The sequence below is a fragment of the Myotis brandtii genome, unplaced genomic scaffold, assembly GCF_000412655.1.
Source record: "Myotis brandtii unplaced genomic scaffold, ASM41265v1 scaffold359, whole genome shotgun sequence".
NCBI lineage: Eukaryota > Metazoa > Chordata > Mammalia > Chiroptera > Vespertilionidae > Myotis > Myotis brandtii.
The window spans coordinates 104,083-125,480 of record NW_005363802.1 but is presented as its reverse complement, the minus strand read 5'-3'; the positions used below and the strand labels follow the sequence as shown (position 1 = coordinate 125,480).

Sequence of the window (21,398 nt, the reverse complement as noted above, 5' to 3'; positions counted from 1 at the left end):
TAGTTATTTTACTGAAAAAAAAATAGGGAATACAGGAAGGCCATCCTTGTCAGATTGTGCCAGGAAGGGCTTCAACTCTAATATATTTGTTCATTTTCTAAAAAACAAATAAACAAATAACTTTTCTGTCCTCCCAACCTAACTCTGTAATCTCTCTAGCATTTGACAAAAAGACTGTCAAAATTTTTCTCTTATTAGACCCAATCCTCAACTTCTAGAACCCCATTGCCTGTCAGTTCTTCTTCTAGGATTCTGTGCCTGGAAGAAAGGGAGCCGTTTTTCACCCTTGCGTATTTAGGATAATGACATCTACCCAGGTCACATATTTAAGAAAATATGATATTTTACCAAGCTAAGAACATCAGCACATTTTGACACTGAGTCTTTCCATGATGCCTCTGGTGGGCAAAGTGGTTTTACTGTAAGCTTTCTTGTCAATGACTGTAGCTGCTTTAAGAAATATATTGTCCTATTGGTATTATCGTGTGGCCTAATAGTTCATAAGACCACATTACTAAGGGTTTTTTTAAGTGGTCAACTAAAAAATCTTGCTGTTCTTCATACTGCCAATATGAAACTGTTACTGGGGAAGAAATTGCTTGGAAAGTTGTTATCCCCAAAGCCTTATATTCTCATCCTAAAGAGTGTCTGTCTTGCCTTATTAGGAATTTGGGAACTGAAAAGAGAAGAGATTACCCTGTTGAAAGAGCTGGGAAGTGGACAGTTTGGAGTAGTCCATTTGGGCAAGTGGAAAGGGAAGTATGATGTCGCCATTAAGATGATCAAGGAGGGCTCCATGTCAGAAGATGAATTCTTCCAGGAGGCTCAGACCATGATGTAAGTTTCTTTTGAAGAAAGGCACTTTAGCCCTCACCATGGGAGGACATGCACGCTAACAGGTCTGACTCTAATATTTGCAAGGCCTGGAGCAAGTGTCCACATATCATAGATATAAATGCTTAGAAGTTATAAATCAAGCTAACACACTTAAATAAAATCAGCTGTGCTCCTCTTTTGACAAGCATACCTTCATGACTACCTCTTTAGAGGAACCAACCTCTGGCCCATGACCCCCCAAAACTCCCCCCTCCCCTTCCTACTCCCAACCCTTGCTCTGTCCTGCAATATATTCAGTACTTATGTTCAAACATAGCATTTGTATATCCAAGATCCCTCTGTGTATCCCACAAACAACTATTGGATAATTATCTTGGTCAAGTGGCTCACTCCTGGGGGGCAGACCCTAAAAGAGTCTACACAGGTCCTGGAAGAGGCCTCGGGACTATGTGGACAGGGTATTACAGTCCTGGTACCCCAACTGTGATGGAAAAAGAGATGTATGGGTTCTGAGTGAGCATTTCTCCTTGGCCTTCTGGCCTCCTTGCCCTGTGGAGAGGTACATGGTGGCATGTGGAACACAGTAGGTCCTTGTAAACCACATGCCTGAGGGCAGGAGCCTCTAGTGGCCAGAACTAAGACAATACAGAAAACAAATGCCCTATAGGTGATATCCTTTTGCTTCCTGGTACCTTCAATACAATCTGATAAATCCCTTTCTTACCCTATTCTTTCCTCACTGATAATGAACAAACCCTTCCCAATGGGCTTCAGCTCCAAGCACTCACTACCACTACATACGTACGTATGTGTATGTGTTCTCTTTCTCTCTCTGTTCTAATTCAGTCTCAGTCTCTCTCTCTCTCTCTCTCTCTCTCTCTCTCTCTCTCTCTCTTTCTCTCCTATGCAAGTACAAAGAGTTAATTTAATGATTCTACCTCTTCTTGTCAATATGATGAATCAGACTTTGAAGGGTATCCAACCATATAGCTTTGTCTGAGACTTCCCTGAATATAAACCTTTGCTAAGGCTGTCTGCATGAGCATGTAACCCATCCTTAGAAGGACTCCGCACTTGGTTTAAGGCTGTTCTGTCACCGTCTGGAATTCTTTTTTTTTATATATATATTTTATTGATTTTTCACAGAGAGGAAAGGAGAGGGATAGAGAGTTAGAAACATCGATGAGAGAGAAACATCGATCAGCTGCCTCCTGTACACCTCCTACTGGGGATGTGCCCGCAACCAAGGTACATGCCCTTGGCCGGAATCGAACCTGGGACCTTTCAGTCCGCAGGCCGACGCTCTATCCACTGAGCCAAACCGGCTAGGGCTGAAATTCTTAATAATCTATATATATAAAAGCCCAGCGACCATTACGGCAGAACAATCAGAACGACCAGAGCAACTGGTTGCTATGATGTGCACTGACCGCCAGGGGACAAACGCTCAATGCAGGAGCTTCCCCCTAGTGGTCAGTGTGCTCCCACAGAAGCCAGGCTCATGGCTGGCAAGCACAGTGGCAGTTGCCAGTTGCGGGAGCCTCTCCCACCTCCAAGGCAGTGCTAAGGAGCGGTGAGCCAAGTTGTAAAGAGCAAGTAGGCAAGTGGTTAGGAGTGAGCAGGCAGATGGTTAGGAGCCAGCAGGCAGGCGGTAAGGAGCGAGGGGTCCCAGATTATTGGAGGGATGTCCAACTGCCGGTTTTAGCAAGGGGTCCTGGATTGTGAGAGGGCGCAGGCCGGGCTGAGGGACACCCCCCTCATGCATGAATTTTGTGCATCAGCCTCTAGTTCTTAAATAAGCACCCCTGCATTTTCATTTTGCTCCAGTTCCTGCAAATTATGTAGCTCATTCTGCTTTTGGCAATTGGACTGTCATAAAACTGGGGAGGGACCCCTGATGTCTTCCTTTTGTAGGATAGAAAATCTCACAGAAACTCCCTTAGGCTCATGGTGTAACAGCCCCACCCTCCCATGTCCTGGTATAACTTTAAAACATATTTTTTTGCTATTAGAAGGCTATCAGAATCATAAAGTCATTAACAAATCACCCAGTTTTTTTTAAAAAAAAGGTCAAACTGTACCATAAGGGGAAATGTTAAATCCCATATGTAATGATCAACTGAGGCTTATCAGGTGGGGGATACCAGTTGACATGGTGTTCCCGCCATGTGCCCTCTGGTTAGTGACAGAATTTGCTCAAGTAAGAGCTTTTATTGGGTGACAGACCTTTGTCCTGCCCCAAGCCTTTCCTCTGAAGAGAGAACTGATGAGTACCAGGTCTCTACAGTTGCTGAAAGATGCATAACTGGGCTCATCACCCTGAGTAATATGATAAGGCATGTCCCTATAGTTAAGTCAAGAAGAAAGAAAATAACTAAATGTTTAATAATTCCTCAATTATTAAAACATTTAAAAGTTGACATATTAAGTTTAGGTTTACTTTACACATCTGAACATTAAAGAATCATCCTGTTAATTGATAAGAATAAATTACATAAGGACAAGTTGATGAACATCATAACAGATGAGTGTCTATCATCATAACCTACTAGAAGTGCTATGTCACATGGTTACTATTTTCTAAATTTATTATTAAAAAGTAATGTAACAATGTAATGAGTTTTTTAAAGAAGAAAAATTATGTCGTCTTATTTCCCTAACATAGTGACTATTTTCATTTTATCTATGCCATTCATATTTGGATACAATTTTTTTAGAACAAAATATTTAGACATGAAAGTCAGATGCTTTAAAATGGAAGTGTGTGACTTTAGGGTGTAGGTTCATCCAAATCAGTCATGGAAGTCCTTGAGATGCCGCTAGACCAGTGGTCGGCAAACTCATTGGTCAACAGAGCCAAATATCAAAGTACTTCTTTTAGAACAAAATATTTAGACATGAAAGTCAGATGCTTTAAAATGGAAGTGTGTGACTTTAGGGTGTAGGTTCATCCAAATCAGTCATGGAAGTCCTTGAGATGCCGCTAGACCAGTGGTCGGCAAACTCATTGGTCAACAGAGCCAAATATCAACAGTACTTCTTCAAAATAGACTCGCCCAGGCTGAAAACCAACTTCTGCGCATGGGCCACGAAGTTTCAATCGCACTGTACGCGCGCCCACACGTGGTATTTTGTGGAAAGCCATACTCAAGGGGCCAAAGAGCCGCATGTGGCTCGCGAGCCACAGTTTGCCGACCACGGCACTAGACTAAACAAGATTTCCAAGGCACCAGACCATTGCTTCCCTGCTTCTCTCTATGAAAGTTGAGCACAGTATCCATAACCACTAAATTGCTGCTGGAGTTGTCAATGTCCAATATGAGACAGTATTTTTCTCCTTCAAAGACTAATAAGATTCAGAATAAGATTCAAAACTTTTTCTTCTTTCCCTGTTCAAGAAGAAGGGGGGAATTCAAACAAACAAATATCTGAGAATGATTCTTTTTTCAGGACATCTGGAAAGTGGAGTGTGGAAATTCAATACTTAACTTTGAAAATCTGTTGTTTCCAGGAAACTCAACCATCCCAAGCTGGTGAAATTCTATGGAGTGTGCTCAAAGATATACCCTATATACATAGTGACTGAATATATAACCAATGGCTGCTTGCTTAATTATCTGAAGAGTCATGGAAAAGGACTTGAAACCTACCAGCTCTTAGAAATGTGCTATGATGTTTGTGAAGGCATGGCCTTCTTGGAGAGCCACCAGTTCATACATCGGGACTTGGTAAGCAAAACCATTGGAAACTCAAAGAAAGGAAAGAAAGCAATCCACACTTCCTGCCTCCAGCAGTAGGGCCATTGGGAGGAACGGCAAGGAGGCCACCTTAGCTTTTACTTTGCTCACCTGTGACTTGCTTAAGCATGTGACACTTTCATAATTTAAAAAAAAATCACAATTTCAAAATAAAATATTTGAAGTTCAGAAAGAACAGAGAGAGTAAAAGAAGCCATCAAGATCTTTGTAGTTGTTTGTGGTTTGAAGGAAAAGGGATGGAAAGGAAAGGCTTTGGTCAATATAGTGCTTCTAGGAACCATTAAACCCAAATTGACCCTTGCTCTAGGAAGGGCTTAGTGCTAAAGCAGTCATTTAATACAATAACTGAAAATATAAAAACAAACAAAAACCAGAAAGAAATGAAACTTGTGTATGTGTTTGAGTCAGAAGGAGAGGGAAAAGCGTTCTGCTTGGTATGCACGGGTATTTATCTTTAGAGATTTTCTTGTGTTGAACAGAAAACATGCCATGCACACTAGGCAAGTGCATTTTGAGTCTCTGGCACAGCATTTATACCTTGAGAGTGCATGTTGCTGCACGGTATCTTTGAAGAAGCCCCTCGAACTGATTTTCACTTCTCACTGAGGAGCTCAGGTTCTGTATTTAATGTGTAAAACCTTTTGTGTTTGACAAGGATGGATGCCTGGGTGAAAATACTTATGAGAGCACATTTTTATTTTGTAAAATCAAAAATTGCAAAGGGAAAAAAAGACAACTCCCCAACATTTGGGGTTTTGATAGGAAATCTTAGATTTTGCTGGGAATTTTGCCAGAGAGAAGAAAGATGTCAGAAGATTTGTGGTTACCTTTACTACTTGGTAATTTTGTGTTGTTGTGGTTTTTTTTCTCCAAAGGCTGCTCGGAACTGCTTGGTGGACGGTGATCTCTCTGTGAAAGTATCTGACTTTGGAATGACAAGGTAAGCCAGTTCCAAAGGGGCAACCAATGAAAGGGTGATTTCCATTCTCAACTAAATGCCATCATAATTAAAGGCTCTGTGGGGGTACAGAAGGTGCACTGAATTGGGGGCTTAGAAACCTGGATTCCCTTCCCCATACTACCTTGGACTACCTATGAAACACATTTCCTCACCTGTAAGGTGAAATTGCACTTTAGAAATTATGCAAAGCCCCTTTTAGTTCTTTCAGGACCCTGATAAATATTTTCTAAACTTACAAATAAGTTCCATGAAAGATCCTAAATATTTAAATATAACATGCTACAGTCAGATGATTTGGATAAATAATATGTGGATGGATGGATAGATGATAGATAGGTAGATAGATAGATGATAGATAGATAGATAGATAGATAGATAAGATAGATAGATAGATAGATAGATAGATAGATAGATAGATAGATAGATAGAGTCCATCAAAGCTCTTTTAGCCCTGTCTGGGGTTTTTCTTAATATATATCCAAATGGGTAGAGCATTAGCACCAGGAAAATTTTGTTGTCATGTCATTAAATTTTCTTTATCATATAGTAAGGCATGAAAGTAGACTCTGAGATTCTCTTGATGGGTGTTCTATCACCACTTCATCATTTGGAGAATCATTTTGATTCTGATAGCACTTTATTTTTTAAAATATATGTTATTGATTTTTTACAGAGAGGAAGGGAGAGGGATAGAAAGTTAGAAACATCGATGAGAGAGAAACATCGATCAGCTGCCTCCTGCACACCCCCTACTGGGGATGTGCCCACAATCAAGGTATGCTCTTGACCGGAATCAAACCTGGGACCTTTCAGTCCACAGGCTGGCGCTCTCTGATAGCACTTTAAAAGTCTTCCATTCCCTAATTCTGAATTCTCATACTACTTAAGCCTTAAAGCCAATTTTCATGATTTTACATAGGAAATGAAAACATACATGCTAGCCTATCCATTGAACAAACATTTATCAAGTTCTTCCTAGACTCCTTGGACTTGTGAGGCATACTGATATGAATGGGATAGTCCCTGTCCTCAAAATGCCCACAGTTGGTCTAAAGGGCAAGTAGATGTTACTGACATTGAGACAAAATACAGCTGTAAGATTGTGCTGACTCAACATAAACTCACATAATGCTGAGGAGGAATAATGCAGTTTCAAAGAGATCTGATGAGTTTACCAAGGCCAGCTCTGTATTTAGCAAACATAGCCCTAAAACACCATAGGAAGATCTGTCTCTTTAAGTCTTCTCCAAAATTCTGTATTAGGAAGTGCTCCTCTTCTGGGACCCCTCAGTTTTGCAAGGTACCCTTTAGCTGTGCTACCTGCCATCACTCCAACCACGATACACTGAGTCTCCTGCATTGACATTCCATCTTTGTGGCTCTCTCAAATACAAAAGAAAAAGCTGCTCTTTACTCCTGAGGGCAGAGAGAAGCTCCCAGAACAGGGCTGATTCCCACCTTGTTCTTAAAGTAGGAATATTGGCTGTTGTGCCAATATACAGGGGATATACCTCAAGTTCTTTGTTGCTTAGAAAAAGGGGAACACAAGGTCTTCCTTTGAATAAGGAATACTGGGGGCCATGCACCAGGCCCTTTCTGTCACGAAGCTGTGGTGTCACATCATTCAGATGCCTGTGACTTAACTTGGTCCAATCATTTGAAGAAAGGGTTAAACAACACAAAATTACCAGTTGGGGGGTGCCAGTGTAATTTCTTGGTGTCTTGTGGTATCTGTGGAGCTGGAGAGGCCCAGGGAGGACAGTATGGAAGGTGCTATATATAATCCTATGAAGTTGTTATTCATTATTACTATTATTTGCATAGAATGACTTGCCAAACCAGCTATTTCTGATGTTTTAAATTATGGCAAATATCTCTAACACATTTTGTTGTATATAGTTTTCCTATAAATTGTATCTAAAATTTCAGTTTCCATAATTTTTATTTTCTTATTGTCCTATTTATGAGTCATTATTTATTTGTTTTGTGTGGGCAAATATATTGGGTTCCCCTATATTAATTATATAAATATTAAGTGCTTATTGTGAGAAATATGGCAATGGTGTATAAAGCCAAAAGTAGAATTTGACCCTTTACCCCATTCTCAGCACTAGTAGTAACTATTGCTAACACATTTGGTGGATGTCCTTCCATACCTGATTCCTAGGTATACCCAATCATGTATACAAGTAAGTACATTTACTGTTCGTTTCCATAAAGGTGGAATCACATCATATGTACTTGCTTTTACATATAACCATATTCACACGGTCTCTTTTTCTTACGGTAAATATAGAGTTATCTTATTTTTTAATAGCTGCATATTATTCTATTGTATTAATATACCATATTATATTTAATCGCTCCTCAACATGTGGACATTAAGATTGCTTCCATTTCTATCATTATTATAAGCCACAGTGTAATGAATATTCTTGAACATATATTTGTATGGTCTAAATAACTCCATAGGATAGTTTTGTTCATCATTGTTTATAACAGCAGAAGATTAGAAGCCATTTACATGGTTAAACAAATTATATTAATTCATAAGAGGGCATTCAGCCATTAAACATGATGATGCAGAAGAAAATGTAACCATATGGGTAAAATGTTCTTGATATGCTGTTAAAGAAAAAATAAAAGCAACTTTCAATATGACAGAAACCCAATTTTGTTCATGTTATATATAGAAAAAAAGATTGGAAACTATAAGCAAAAATGTATCTTGAGTGGTAGAATTACAGGTTATCTTTGGGGTGGGATTCTGAATAACTTTATGTTTACATTTTTGTGTTTTTCTATATTTACCAAACATTTTGCATTCATATTTTGGTGTCTTCAAAGTTAAGTATCATTTTTTAAAGCTTACGAGTCATAAGCAGGCTCTAGCTAAGTATACATGTTGAAAGGGAGCAAAAGATCCAGAACATCAAGGCACCCGGCTGAGACTGGCTGCTTGTACCGCCTACCACCAGGCAATGGCAGCCAGCAGAGGTCTTCCCATTTTGCACAGCCAAGCAGCTTAAGGTCTGTATTGATGTCCTCCCCCCTCCCACCCACAGGTATGTTCTTGATGACCAGTATGTCAGCTCAGTAGGAACCAAGTTTCCAGTCAAGTGGTCAGCCCCAGAAGTGTTTCACTACTTCAAATACAGCAGCAAGTCAGACGTATGGGCATTCGGTAAGAATGTGGCCACACAGGCCTCAGCCCCATTTCACAAGCCAGCTTCCACAACAGGAAACCACAAGAGTAACAACATCCATTTTTTAGCAAAAACCCTGAGCACTTACAAAATTACCTGCAGGCAAGCAAGAGATAGAAAAAGAAAATGATCTTTCCTTGAGTTGGTGCTATGATGTTCGCACATATTCTATACTTTGCATCCTGCTACCACCTTCTCATAAAAGCTCTTCTACTGAAGATTTCAAGCAATTTTTTAAAAATGAGTCATTGAAAACTAAAACCGAGTTTGCATTAGTCCAAAACACTGAAGGGTTTACAATGGAATCATCTACTTTCGGCATGAAAGCAGCTGTGATAAACATTCCTTTCTGAATTGACCAATTTGGGGGACATGCCTGATGTAAAAAAAACAAATATGACTCAGTGTTCTCTTTGGCCCATACCGATTCCAACTAGTATCCTCATTAAAATTCATAATTTAAATCAGGGATGAGCAAGCCACAGCCCAGGACCAAATCCAATGACCTGTTTCTCTAATTAAAATTTTATTGGCACCAGGCCATGCCCATTCGTTTTAGTATTGTCTCTGGCTGACTTTGTGCAGCGCTAGCAGAGTAGAGTAGTTGCCATAGATGCATGACCAAAAAAACACTAAAATAGTCCCTATGTAACCCTTTACAGAAAAAAGTTTTCTAGCCTTTATTTTATTAAAAGATCTATATTGAATTTTAGTAATGATAATTAGAAAACTGAACTAATTCTTAAATTGTGATTTTGTAGATTTGCTGATGTTTTTCTACATTGTGAGAGGTGTCAGACCTGTTTACAATCACCATCAGATGCATCCAGGATAAATAATCCAAATTATTATCAAGCTATAGAATGTATTAAATTCAACTAAAACCTATTTCGTGCTTGTCTTGGTCCATAAGCATAATTTGACTTCCTACATGACATCTATAAGACTATCTTTAAAAAGAAAAATTTAGTCATGGACACAGACAATGGTGTGGTGATTGTGGGGCGGGAGAGGGTGGATGGAGGTGGAAAAGGGGATATGGGGGATAAATGGTGATGGAAAATAAAGTAATAGTAAAAATAGAAAAAAAAGTAAAATTTAGTTAGGCATTTACTTTTTTATATAACATGATTTTTAAAAAAAAATAAATATTCCTTTAGTAAAAGTGGCATTGTTCATTGTAAAAAAAAAATAATAATAATAATCCAGTGTATACAGAAAAAGGAAAAACCACAGAGATAGCATTTTGGTGAATACTTGACAATATTTTGTGCTGATTAACTTGTCAAAATTAGTTTCAATCTCCTTGTTCCAGTTAATATGCCTTGTGAAAGATATTTTTAAAAACAGTATGCTTACTTAATAGTTCTACCTTGTTTTTTACCAAAAATTGAATTATCCAGATTAATTACTCATCTTTGCACCAGAACTTGGCTCCTGGCATTTTCTGGCTGTTTCCAAAAACTAAATCTATTCTTAAATAATTTGTCCCCAATAAAGATATTCAAAATGAACCAGGGCCTCTGAAAGCAATTCTCAAAACGGAGTTGCACAGATATTTTTAGCAATGAAATTATTCTTGAGATAAGATGATATCCTTCCAAAGAAGAGTGTTGTGAAGGAGTAACATGTCTTGAATCGTTGTTTCAGAATGTTTTTTTTAATGCAGCCACAACAACTTGTAGTATTATCCTATTGTAAATATTTTACATAAAATTTGTAGTCCTAAAAGTCAGAGAAGTTTTTGAAGGTGGCACTTCAGTTATGGTTCTAGAACAATTTTCCTCCTCCTTACATATTTCTGATTTTCTATGGTTTGAAGCTGGCTGACTGTTGAAATTCTCTCACTTGGCTATGAGGATGATGGCAAATAGCCACCATTTAGAGAGCAGTTAAAATGCCCTGTGCTCTTTAAAGTGTTCTTTGTGGGGGTTTTTTCCCTATTTAATCCTTATGGTAACTATGAGGTGCAAATATCTGCATATTATAGACAGAGAACCTGACTGAGAAGGGTAAGAAACTTGCCCAGCCTGTAAGTGGCAGACCTGGGCCTCAAAGGCCAAATCTGACTGACCCCCAAGTGCCAGCCTGTTGACCACCATAACCAGAACACAGTTTCTTAACCTGGAGGTCATACGCCCTGGATGGGGGACTGTGGACATCCAGAAACCAAACACAGAAATGCTGTGCATTCATTTTCCAAGGGTGAGCCAATGGCTTTGATCAGATTCTCAAAAGTATACCTGACCCACAAAATATAATGACCCACGGTGGCAAAAACAAAAGCAGCAACACTTTCAATGATTTTATCTTTACATTTCCACTGAAAGGTAATTTGTGCAATGAAATTGTTTCACACAACTGCCAAGGCAGAGAGAAAGGAAAAGTGATGACTTCGATCAATAACTCCTAAGAGCTGGAGCTGGAGCTGGGTAGTTTGTGGGTTTACCCAAACCCCCGTTGCTTCTCTGGAGCAGCCCAAGAATGTTGGCCCTAAGTAGCTGTCCCTGCAGCTCTCCTTGCTATTTGCCCGTTTACCAGCAAAAATGGGTGACTGCATCTCAGGAAACATGGAGGAGAGACCCCGGGCTCCGGAAGTGATGGTACAGACCCACCCTCCATATCCTGTCCTTTCTGCAAGGACGCATTTCCCAGGGCTCCCTCGCTCTGACCCATAGCCTTCCTGTCCTGGAACATGAAGCTCATTCAACAAACTGTGTACCCTCTGATGTTGGCTCTCTTTCCTTGTTGTCTGCCGGCCACCCCTCGCCCCTCGGTGTGGTGTAGGGATCCTGATGTGGGAAGTGTTCAGCCTGGGGAAACAGCCCTACGACTTGTACGACAACTCCCAGGTGGTTGTGAAGGTCTCCCAGGGCCACAGGCTCTACCGGCCCAAACTGGCATCGGACACCGTCTACCAGATCATGTACAGCTGCTGGCATGAGGCAAGTGCACCACCAGGGGAACTGGGTGCCGTGTCACCACTAGGTACAGTGGGGCCTTGACTTACGAGTTTAATTCGTTTCGAGACTGAGCTCGTTAAGGAGCTCGTTAACTCAAATTACTCTGTCAACTCAATGCAAAAAATCGGCCGGGCCGAGAGACAGCTGGTATCTCAAAAAACTCGGACACTCGTAAGTCAAGGCCCCACTATAAAGCATTGTTATGGGGGAGGCACCAGCTTCGGATCAGGTGGAAATGGCCCGGGACCTCTGCCCTCAAGTGTTTGTAATTAAAAACAAGAAATGCAGGTGCCAACCATTTAACAAACAACTTATGTCCAGCACTGTTCGACAGATTCCATAACTATTAGCTTATTTATTCATCAGCAAACACCCTGATATCATGGTTAAAACTAACAGAAGAGGAAACAGACCCAGAGACGTTTAAGTGACTTGCCCAAGGTCACACAGCCATTAAGATGCTGACTGGCTGGTCCTGGAGTTCCTGTTCTTAACCACATTATGGGGTCTCTCCTCGAGTAGGAAATGTGTAACAGAGAACTTATAACCATGTGTAGAGAATACATAATGGACATGACTCCGTCCTCTCTTCCCACACTTACCAAATGCTGAGTAAAAACACTCCATGCCCATAAGGAATGTTTTGGGGTAAACATGGAGCTGAAATTGCAGGAGATTGATTTGCCCTCACAGAACTCAGTACACACACACACACACACACACACACACGTGTACTCATACTGTGGAACTGAAAACACCAAGCAGTTTATAACTATACACATTATACATGTGCAATATAAACAGAGACAAGTGCAGGACTTACTTCCGTCACTGGTCAGTTGAAGAAGAGGCGCAAACAAGGGGTTTTGAGTTGAAGCCAGACCTCCTTGGCCCTCACCACTCGAGCTCCAGACACTAGGACTGCACCATCAGATGGACAGGGAGCCCTGAACAGGAAGGAACTGCCTTCTTTTCACAGCTGCTCCACATAAGTGTGTGAATTATGGCAGAATCCATTGAGAGGGGTTTGCAGAGACAATCCCTGATCAAGGTTCTGCATATAGTGAGCATTTTAGTCTCCCTTCATTTTTTTTTTTTGTTAATCTTCACCTGAGGATATTTTTTACATTGATTTTCAGAGAGAGTGGAAGGGAGGGATAGAAATAGAGAGAAACATTGATATGAGAGAGACACATCAATTGGTTGCCTCCTGCACGTGCCCCAAACTTGAAACTGAGGTATGTGTCCTTGACCTGTGGGCTGATGCTTTATTCACTGAGCCAAACCAGCTAGGGCTCTCCCCTCAATTTTATATTTTATTGCAAAACATTCACAATTTTCATTAGGTTCCAATTTATCTGAATTTCTGCCCATCTGATATATGAGAAATGGCAATTAGGGTAGCTTTCATATGTTCCTATTCATTATAAATGAAGTATATTTTTAAGGGCATTTGTATTGCTGAGAATTATATGCCATGTCTTTGCTCTTTTTTCTAGTAGGTTTTTGTTTTCCCTACCTCAAGTTTTAAAATCCTTTTATAAAGTGAGCGTATTTAGTTTATATTTTAACTTAGCAAATTTGACACCTTTATGATATTGATTTGTAATGCTCAAGAACAAGCAATGTTTTTTCTATGTGTTGAAATCTAAGTTTGTATTTTTTAGCAGTGTTTTAAAGTTTTCTTTATTTGGAGGTACATTTTTGTTAGTATTTTATTTTGGTGTTGTTGCTACTGTAAATGGGTTTTTCTCATTATATCATCTAATTGGTTATTGTACATATATATGAAGGCTATTGATTTTGTATGTTAATTTTATATACTGTTCTCCTGATTAATTCCTTTATTATTTGGGTTGGTTTTATCATGGATTCTCTTCATTTTTCCAAGTATACAATCATATCTTATGTAAGCAAAGATACTTTTACTTTTTCTTTTCAATTTGTAGGACTATAATTGTTTTCTCTTTAGTAAAAATGTCTGTAGTGTTTTCACATTTAAATGTTGCTAGCTTTAGGATTCAGGTATAAATATTTTATATATTTTATTTTTAATCACAACCATCATAAACTAAACCAATGGTTTTGGGGTGTTTTTTTTCTTTTATTTAGCTTCCAGAAAAGCGTCCCACATTTCAGCATCTTCTGTCTTCCATTGAACCACTTCGGGAAAAAGACAAGCCTTAAAGAAGAAACTAGGAGATCTGATAAGAATGGATATAAATGTTAGCCAACATCTTCATTCTTTTTAAGGAAAGTAGCAAGGCACAGATGACCTAATTTAGTGAGTTCTTCTTACTGGTATTCTGTGTGCTGTTTGTTATATTATCTAGAAATGAATAAAGTAGGAAAGAAAAGATTTCCTTGAAATTTAGGTCAAATTAATAATTTTGTTTATGCTGCTCTTAATATTATACTTCCAAGCCTATAGCAGAAGCACATTTCCTGATTGCAGTAAAGAGGGCATATACCACATGTAAAGATTGAACAGAACTGAAAAATTATTTGTTCCATATTTGTTCTTTTCTTTATATCATCACTCCCATGATAATTAAATATGCTATTAATAAGTACAAAAATGTGGACATTTGCCTTCATTTTTCAATGTTCTCAATCTTTAGCATGCATGTGAATCAAATGAAGAGTTTATTAAAACACAGATTCCTAGGAACTACCCCAGAGATTCTGGTAGAGCAGGTCTGAGTGCAGCCAGAGAATCTACATTTTTAACAAGTGTCAATATGTTCCTGTGCAGACAGTCAGAACTGCCCTAGGAGACCTCATTATATGATGGGCATCACTAGGTGGTCCACAACTTAATCCAAATAACACAATTCTCATCACAGATCATTGTCAAGCTTCACTTGAAGCTTAGATTAGAACAATGACTTTATGTCACCATGTACACAAATAGAAAACTAAAGTTCAACAATATTATCTATATTAATAAAAGGGTAATATGCTAATTATACCAGGTCAACCGGACATCTTCCAGTCATTCTGCCTTCCTTCCAAACAAAGCCACGGTGGTGGCGGCCAAGGCAGAGGCGGTTAGGGGTGATCAAGCCGGCAGGGGAGGGAAGTTAGGGGGTGATCAGGCCAGCAGGCAGGTGAGCAGTTAGGAGCCAGCGGTCCTGGATTGGAGAGGGTGCAGGCCGGGCTGAGGGATCCTGCCACCATGCATGAATTTTGTGCACCGGGCCTCTAGTTCCATAATATGTTAACTATGTTTCACATAGAGTAAATTTTAAAAGGTGCTAAGGTATAACTGTGCCTTTTTCCTTACCCTTAACCAATATCAATCTCAACTCAAGTGTAACCAAGATCTTATATCTAGAATTGATAAGATTGTTGCTTTCTAGTCATTTTAAATCCTTGAGTTTGGGGCCCTAGGGCTTCTGGCCAGTTTGACAACTGAAGTTTCTATTTCGGTCTTCCTTCTTGACACAAAGGTGCAGAAGTATGAGTTTAGTTTCTCATGGCTATTATTAAAATATACTTTAGCTTTAAAACTCTTCCTGAGAATTCCCTCCTTCACAGCCTGCTGCTGAACCCATAGGTTTTCATCTCTCTTGGAGTCCTTCATTGTCATCTCTGTAATGTCAAGAAGGGAAAGAGAGGTTATGCTGAGGGCACTATTACAATGGAAAGACGCCCTAATTAAGCCCTGCTACTACTTTCTAGCTATAAGTTAATAATCTCCCTCAAGAGACATTCATACCCTTTCTTGTCCCACTAATCCCCTCACCTCCCAGGTATTTCAAATTATCCCTCTTAGTTATGTGTTTCTTGACATTTAAATAATGATTCCTTTCTTTTCAGCACAATTGACTTATGATAATAGTCTTCTGTTTTTTTACAGAGGTACACAAATCTCAATTTATAATGAAATGAAACTTTAAAAAGAACTACTAGGGCATTTATACATTCATCATGCATTTATTTAGCATGTTCTCGGTGCCAAGTTCAGTGGGACACAGTCAGGTGGGAGTGCCAGCCATGCTGTACTCTCAGGTTCTGTCTGCAAGGAACTACAGCACAGACTGTGGTCATCCCCCAGAGGAATATTTTCCAGGCCCAAACTAGGTCTTTCTGCCCTACCCCCTTGACAGTTGTTTTCCCTTTTTCTTCTTATTTATATGTATTTGATCTAAAATAATCACCCTTATAAATAAAGTAATACATGTTTGTTACAAAAATTCAAACAATACATAATTGTCTTCTATGAAAAGATGTCAAAGCCTGGCTTAGAAGCCTGGCTCCAAAAATCAAGTAAGGAAGATTTTAATGTGGAGCTTTATCAGAAAGTAAGTCCAGTGGTGCTAGGGGGAGCCAGGTAATGGAACAATATTCATACTATTTAAAACATGTATAATAATTTTTAAATCCTGTTTAACTTGTTTAGTGGTGATACCTGGCATTTATTGTTGTTGTTTTAAACCAGGGAGCTGCTTACACTTCTTGGCAGTGAAGAAAATGTTCATCCCCCTAACTTAGCTAACTGACCCATATCTCTATAGAATTTATTAAGAACAAAGTTATCTAACATTATGCTGATTACCACACAGAGTGAATTGATGGGTAGAGTTTGGATATTTAATTTATTTAATCTATTTTAAATCAGTCTTTATGTATATAGTGGATGCTGTGCTCAGAACTGGGCTAGGGGCTCTGAGATATATATATATATTGCACATCAGGTTCCTAACCTAAGGGTATATATCATCTTAACATAACTTTTTTAGACTGAATTTTCAGTTGCTTCATACAATAAATAAATTTTTAAAATTGGAATACATTCTAAGACATTTGAGAGGTCAAAGGTCCCAGACATTCAAACGGCAACCCAGTCCCTGGAAGGGGACAGAATCCACAGAAGCCCCAGTACATAAGTACCCATGAGACCACAGGAGTGTGCAAATCTAGTATTTATTGAGTATATGCTTTGTGCTCAGTGCTACTCAGACATTGTGGGTAAAAACAAAAGATTTAAGAGATTAAGTGCCCACTTCAGAGGGTGACATGCAGTTGGATTTCCATTCACTCCACAGTTAGAGAACAATGGAAGTGAGTTTCTACCAGGTGTGCTAGGTGGGGCAGTGTCATGGAGGCCCCAGGGGCTACTTTAATATTGTCAGGGAGATGCTGATCAAGTAGCTTGGAAGTGAGCAGGCAACATTTTCTGACACTCTCTGGATTCTTCTCTCTTCTTTAGACTTGTCACCCTAAGGAACACATGGTCTAGTCCAGCCGTGGGCAAACTACGGCCCACGGGCCGGATCCGGCCCGTTTGAAATGAATAAAACTAAAAAAAAAAAAGACCGTACCCTTTTATGTAATGATGTTTACTTTGAATTTATATTAGTTCACACAAACACTCCATCCATGCTTTTGTTCCGGCCCTCCGGTCCAGTTTAAGAACCCATTGTGGCCCTCGAGTCAAAAAGTTTGCCCACCCCTGGTCTAGTCCAATCATCACTGGGCAAATTGCTATCGTACTTAGATTTAGGTTAATATGAAAAAAAACATGTCATACTCTACACTTGAATTAAAATAAAGTGAACAATGTGTGTCATTTTCAATCTCTGCAGCTCCATCAGTTTACATGCACTGTTCTTAAAAGCCATCCATCTAGTCTCCATATAAGGCTCTTACACTGAATCCTCCCACAATATATGCCTTTTTTCCCCAACTCCAGCAACACAACAGACATTTGCATTTCCATTACCCTTGAACAGCCTGGGAGGCCAAAGACATACTTCCTCAAATTTTGAGGCAGAAGTAAATACTAAAAGCAATGCAAGTAAAGAGGCCCTCTCCTCAGCATGTGTTCTTTGGACAATTTTACTGAACAGAGCCATGGTTTTGATGTTTAATGACATCTTTATAATCTCATATTTTCTTTAATGTGGAATTAACATTTTCATGCAATAAAATCACCTCAAGAGGGAATAAAATGGATTTTTCTAAAATGAAGTTTGAACATCATCACCACTTTGGAATCCTGGATTATTTTCTCCTTTACTCAAATTCACAGAAGAATAAGGATTTTCTTCATTTCCTGCTTGTTTTTTCCTGTTAAAGAAAATAAAGTCACCTTAATATAGTGATGTTAGAATGACACTGCCTCCCTTGGGCCCTATTGGGCCCAGGCATCTTTTACATCTTAACATCTAATCACTGGTGTATTTGTTTGCATATCAGTCCCCTATTAATGGACTATAAACACTTGCAATGCATTGGGTTCACTTTTTAGCTCCAAGATTGTCACCATGGCTGGCAAAGCCTAAGAGACGAGTTAGGATTTGAGCTCTGGGGTCAGAGAAAGGGGAGTCTCTGTGCCTCAGTTTGCCTATCCAGAAAATGATGGCAACTATGTGAAGACAGTGAAATAATGCTTGGAGAGCATTATTACTGGCAGAGCACTGACATTACCTAGCATATAACCCTCAATAATATTTATTATTATTATTATTATTATTATTATTATTAGGAACTCAGTGGTCATTTGGCCAATCACCTCATATTAAAGAGCTTCCCCTACTACATTAGCAACTTCCAAAGTATAAAGATAAGGGTAGGACAGCTTTGTGGTACAACAACCAGCTTTGGAAACTGGGTATATATATACCAATGTGTTACTTATTAGTTGTGTAAACTTGAGAAAGTTACTTAGCCTCTCTGAATCTCAGTTTTACATATGTATGAAGATAATTACACAGTTATACCATAGGTTTTCTGAAAATATTAATGTATGAAAGTACTGAGCAGGGTAGCCAGTGTTATTTTTCTGTGTATCTTCTATTTACATTGTGTGTGGCATGAAGGATAGGTGTCCCCAAATAATGTATTGAATGAATTAACTTTGGAATAGTATCTCATATGCAAATTTTTAGTATGTGGAAGAGTGCTTCTCAAACTGTAATGTGCACACAAATTACCTGGGGGGACTTACTAAAAAGAAGAATCTAATACAACAGGTCTCCAATAAATTGATAATTTGGGTTGGCTTTATGAAGGGAAGTTGGATGCAAAGAGTGACAGAGACTCTAAGAATCCTTTTGTATTTTTAAAATTGTAACCATATGGATAGATTCTATTTAATAGCTATTTTTAAAAATGAAGCTACTTTGAGGAACTAAAAAAACTATAGTGAAGAAAATTGAGCAAAATTGACTAATGCATGTAAAAATTCCATCAATAATGTGTTTTAAAAGTGTGCGTATGAGTTCTATTAGGTGCTATAACATATTATTAACCTTAATTACATAAGCCCAACAAGAGTAAATAATTTCTCAAGGCCAGGAAAAAATATTCTAGTGGCAGAGCAAGACCATAAACCAGGTCTTTAGTGATTTAAATCCTCAATGAACTTGGACCTTCAACTCAAGAACAAATTAGAGGGTCCCTGACCCATGAACTAAGGGGATGACAGTGAGTCTGTGCTAACTGATAAAAAATGAAGATGATTAAAGAGTAGCAGTTTGAAGCAAATCTCAGAGGTCATTCTTGAATGTTTCACAGTTCAAACCTATCAAATATCCAGGCTAGATCATGGAGGACTCATCAGTAAGGATAATCCCCTAAGCCAGCCCACTACTGAGTTTTCATTGCCTCTTGACGGTAGGAAAATGATGCTGTGGCCAGGATTGGGTTTACCAGGGAATACTAGTAAACCTCGGGCTGGGCCTCTACTGTGTGGTAGGGCTCACTAGGTAGGTGAAGTGCTGATGAAATGTGGCAATTATCCTTAAAACCTACCACTTACTGCAAATTTTCCAATTAGTTTTCCCTAAACCTTTCTGTTTTAGGATAGATACGTCTAGGAAAGGTCACTTACTTCTTTCGGTCTCTGATCCCAGTGAAGATGAGCACGGCAATACCAATTACTACCACTCCCATCACGACTCCAAAAACAATCAGCCATATGGTGACAGGTGGTTGGTTAGGGGGTCCTAGGGTAGGCTGAATACCCAGAAACTCCAGGGTATTGTCATCCAGGCGAAAAGCATCATTGATTCGACTCCGGGACATCCTATCCCCAAAAGTAAAACACTTAGGCAAAATAAAAAGGTGTGCAATTATTTACTCCTTATATCATTGTTCCTGAAAGGATTTGATATGGCCTAGCCTAAGAATGTACACCTTAAAGAGCAATGAAATCAAAGTAGATCACCAGGTCCAAGGAAAGATATGTTTTAACAATTATGCACCTTTAATATCTTGCAATCTGGATTAGGTTTGGCAACAGCTTCATTGGATAATTGGTTGCAAGTGTGGAAACATGCAAATGGCTGGCATTTGTTCATTTGTGATGATTATGTTGCAAAGGCAAGAACTTCCCTTCTATCAGAGTATATCTACAATGACTTTATGTCAAATAATGGAAAAGGACAATTGAATGCACCTATTCTATCCTATATAATAAAAGGGTAATATGAAAATTGTCCCCTCAACCAGGAGTTCGACCAGAGTTAGACCAGGGGGCAGAGCCAGGCCACCAACTGCCCGCGCGCGGCCCCTCTCCTCGGATTGGGCCAGGTCTCCGGACCCCACCCATGCATGAATTCATGCAACAGGCCTCTAGTAAATGAATAATGTCCTGTACCCAGTTGTATTTTCCAAATAAAAGGTGTTGACATTTGGAAGAAGCACTGGGCAGGGACACGGGAAAAGGGCCTTTGCCAATTTCTCCAGCACAGGGATGGGACATGGCTGAATTTTATATATTAAAAATAAAAGGATGAAAATTCTTTTAAAAGCAAAACAAACAATAATGAAATGGATAATATTCTAGATCAAAAACCAAAGTGTCTGGCATCCCATCGTCCTATCCTTGAGTACAGTGCAGGTCAGGAGGTCAGAGCCCACCCAGGGAAGTAGAGTGGTCAAAGTAGAATTAGTCATGTAACCCTTGGCAACCTTAGCCTGCAAGTGTCTCAAGTCATTCTGGAAATAGGAAGTTTGAGGTCCCCTGCAGCTTACAAGGGGCCTGGGCTCTTTCATGGAGGCAGTCAGTGAGTCTCCGGGTCTGGTTAGGTTGCACACCCACCTAAGCCAGATTTTCTCTGCACATACACTGCCCAGCAGGTCTTATTTCTGCTTCCAAAGATGAACAGCAGCTCAAGAGGGCCATCTAGTGAGCTTCCCCCTAGCAGGCTATCCTAAGCCTTTTAATATGAGGGGAACTATCTGCATCTGCCCATTTTTCACTTTTGCTGTTTTGGGAAACAGCTGAAATTGGGCAAGCTGTTCCTTCTAAATCAGTGGTTCTCAACCTTGACTGCACATTAGAATCACCTGGGAATCTTTTTAAAATCCTGATTTCCGGGCCTCATCCTCCGGAAATTCTGTTTCTTTGTTACTGTGGCCCCACCCCTTAACAAAGAAACAGAATTTCTGGAGGATGAGGCCCAGAGATCAGGATTTTAAAATGATTCCCAGGTGATTCTAATGTGCAGCCAAGGTTGAGAACCACTGTTAAATACTGCCCAAAGCAAGTCCCTCTCCTTGTGTGGAGGCTAACCAATGTCTAAGGAAATCTATGCGTGCCTACTTTGTTTCCGACTTTGGTGAGTTAAATGAATACTACATCAAGTCCCCATAGCAAATGATGACAATACCTGTCCATGTCCCTTTCACACTGAAACCATTTTCCATGAGTGCTGGTAGA

At 39.5% G+C, this 21,398-nt stretch overlaps 2 protein-coding genes across 5 annotated transcripts in view; one reads left to right on the top strand and one right to left on the bottom strand.

Annotated features, from left to right (window-relative positions):
- The window catches only part of BMX (BMX non-receptor tyrosine kinase), a 45,628-nt gene extending 31,348 nt beyond the window's left edge, over positions 1-14,280 (top strand). The window contains exons 14-19 of the mRNA XM_014544300.1: positions 666-837; positions 4,349-4,565; positions 5,471-5,535; positions 8,622-8,740; positions 11,550-11,707; positions 13,838-14,280. Coding sequence (XP_014399786.1) covers positions 666-837; positions 4,349-4,565; positions 5,471-5,535; positions 8,622-8,740; positions 11,550-11,707; positions 13,838-13,912 — 806 coding nt within the window. The 3' untranslated portion in view covers positions 13,913-14,280. The remainder of the gene's footprint in view (positions 1-665; positions 838-4,348; positions 4,566-5,470; positions 5,536-8,621; positions 8,741-11,549; positions 11,708-13,837) is intronic.
- A 2,361-nt stretch (positions 14,281-16,641) lies between these two features.
- ACE2 (angiotensin I converting enzyme 2) overlaps positions 16,642-21,398 on the bottom strand; it is a 41,245-nt gene continuing 36,488 nt past the window's right edge. For 2 of the 4 annotated variants that reach the window (XM_014544294.1, XM_014544296.1), the window contains exons 18-19: positions 19,566-19,760; positions 17,187-17,800 (exon numbers count right to left, since the gene is read on the bottom strand). In XM_014544294.1, coding sequence (XP_014399780.1) covers positions 17,692-17,800; positions 19,566-19,760 — 304 coding nt within the window. In that variant the 3' untranslated portion in view covers positions 17,187-17,691. Of the gene's footprint in view, positions 16,951-17,186; positions 17,801-19,565; positions 19,761-21,398 lie in introns of those variants that run through there. The other 2 variants (XM_014544295.1, XM_014544297.1) reach the window with 2 other exon arrangements.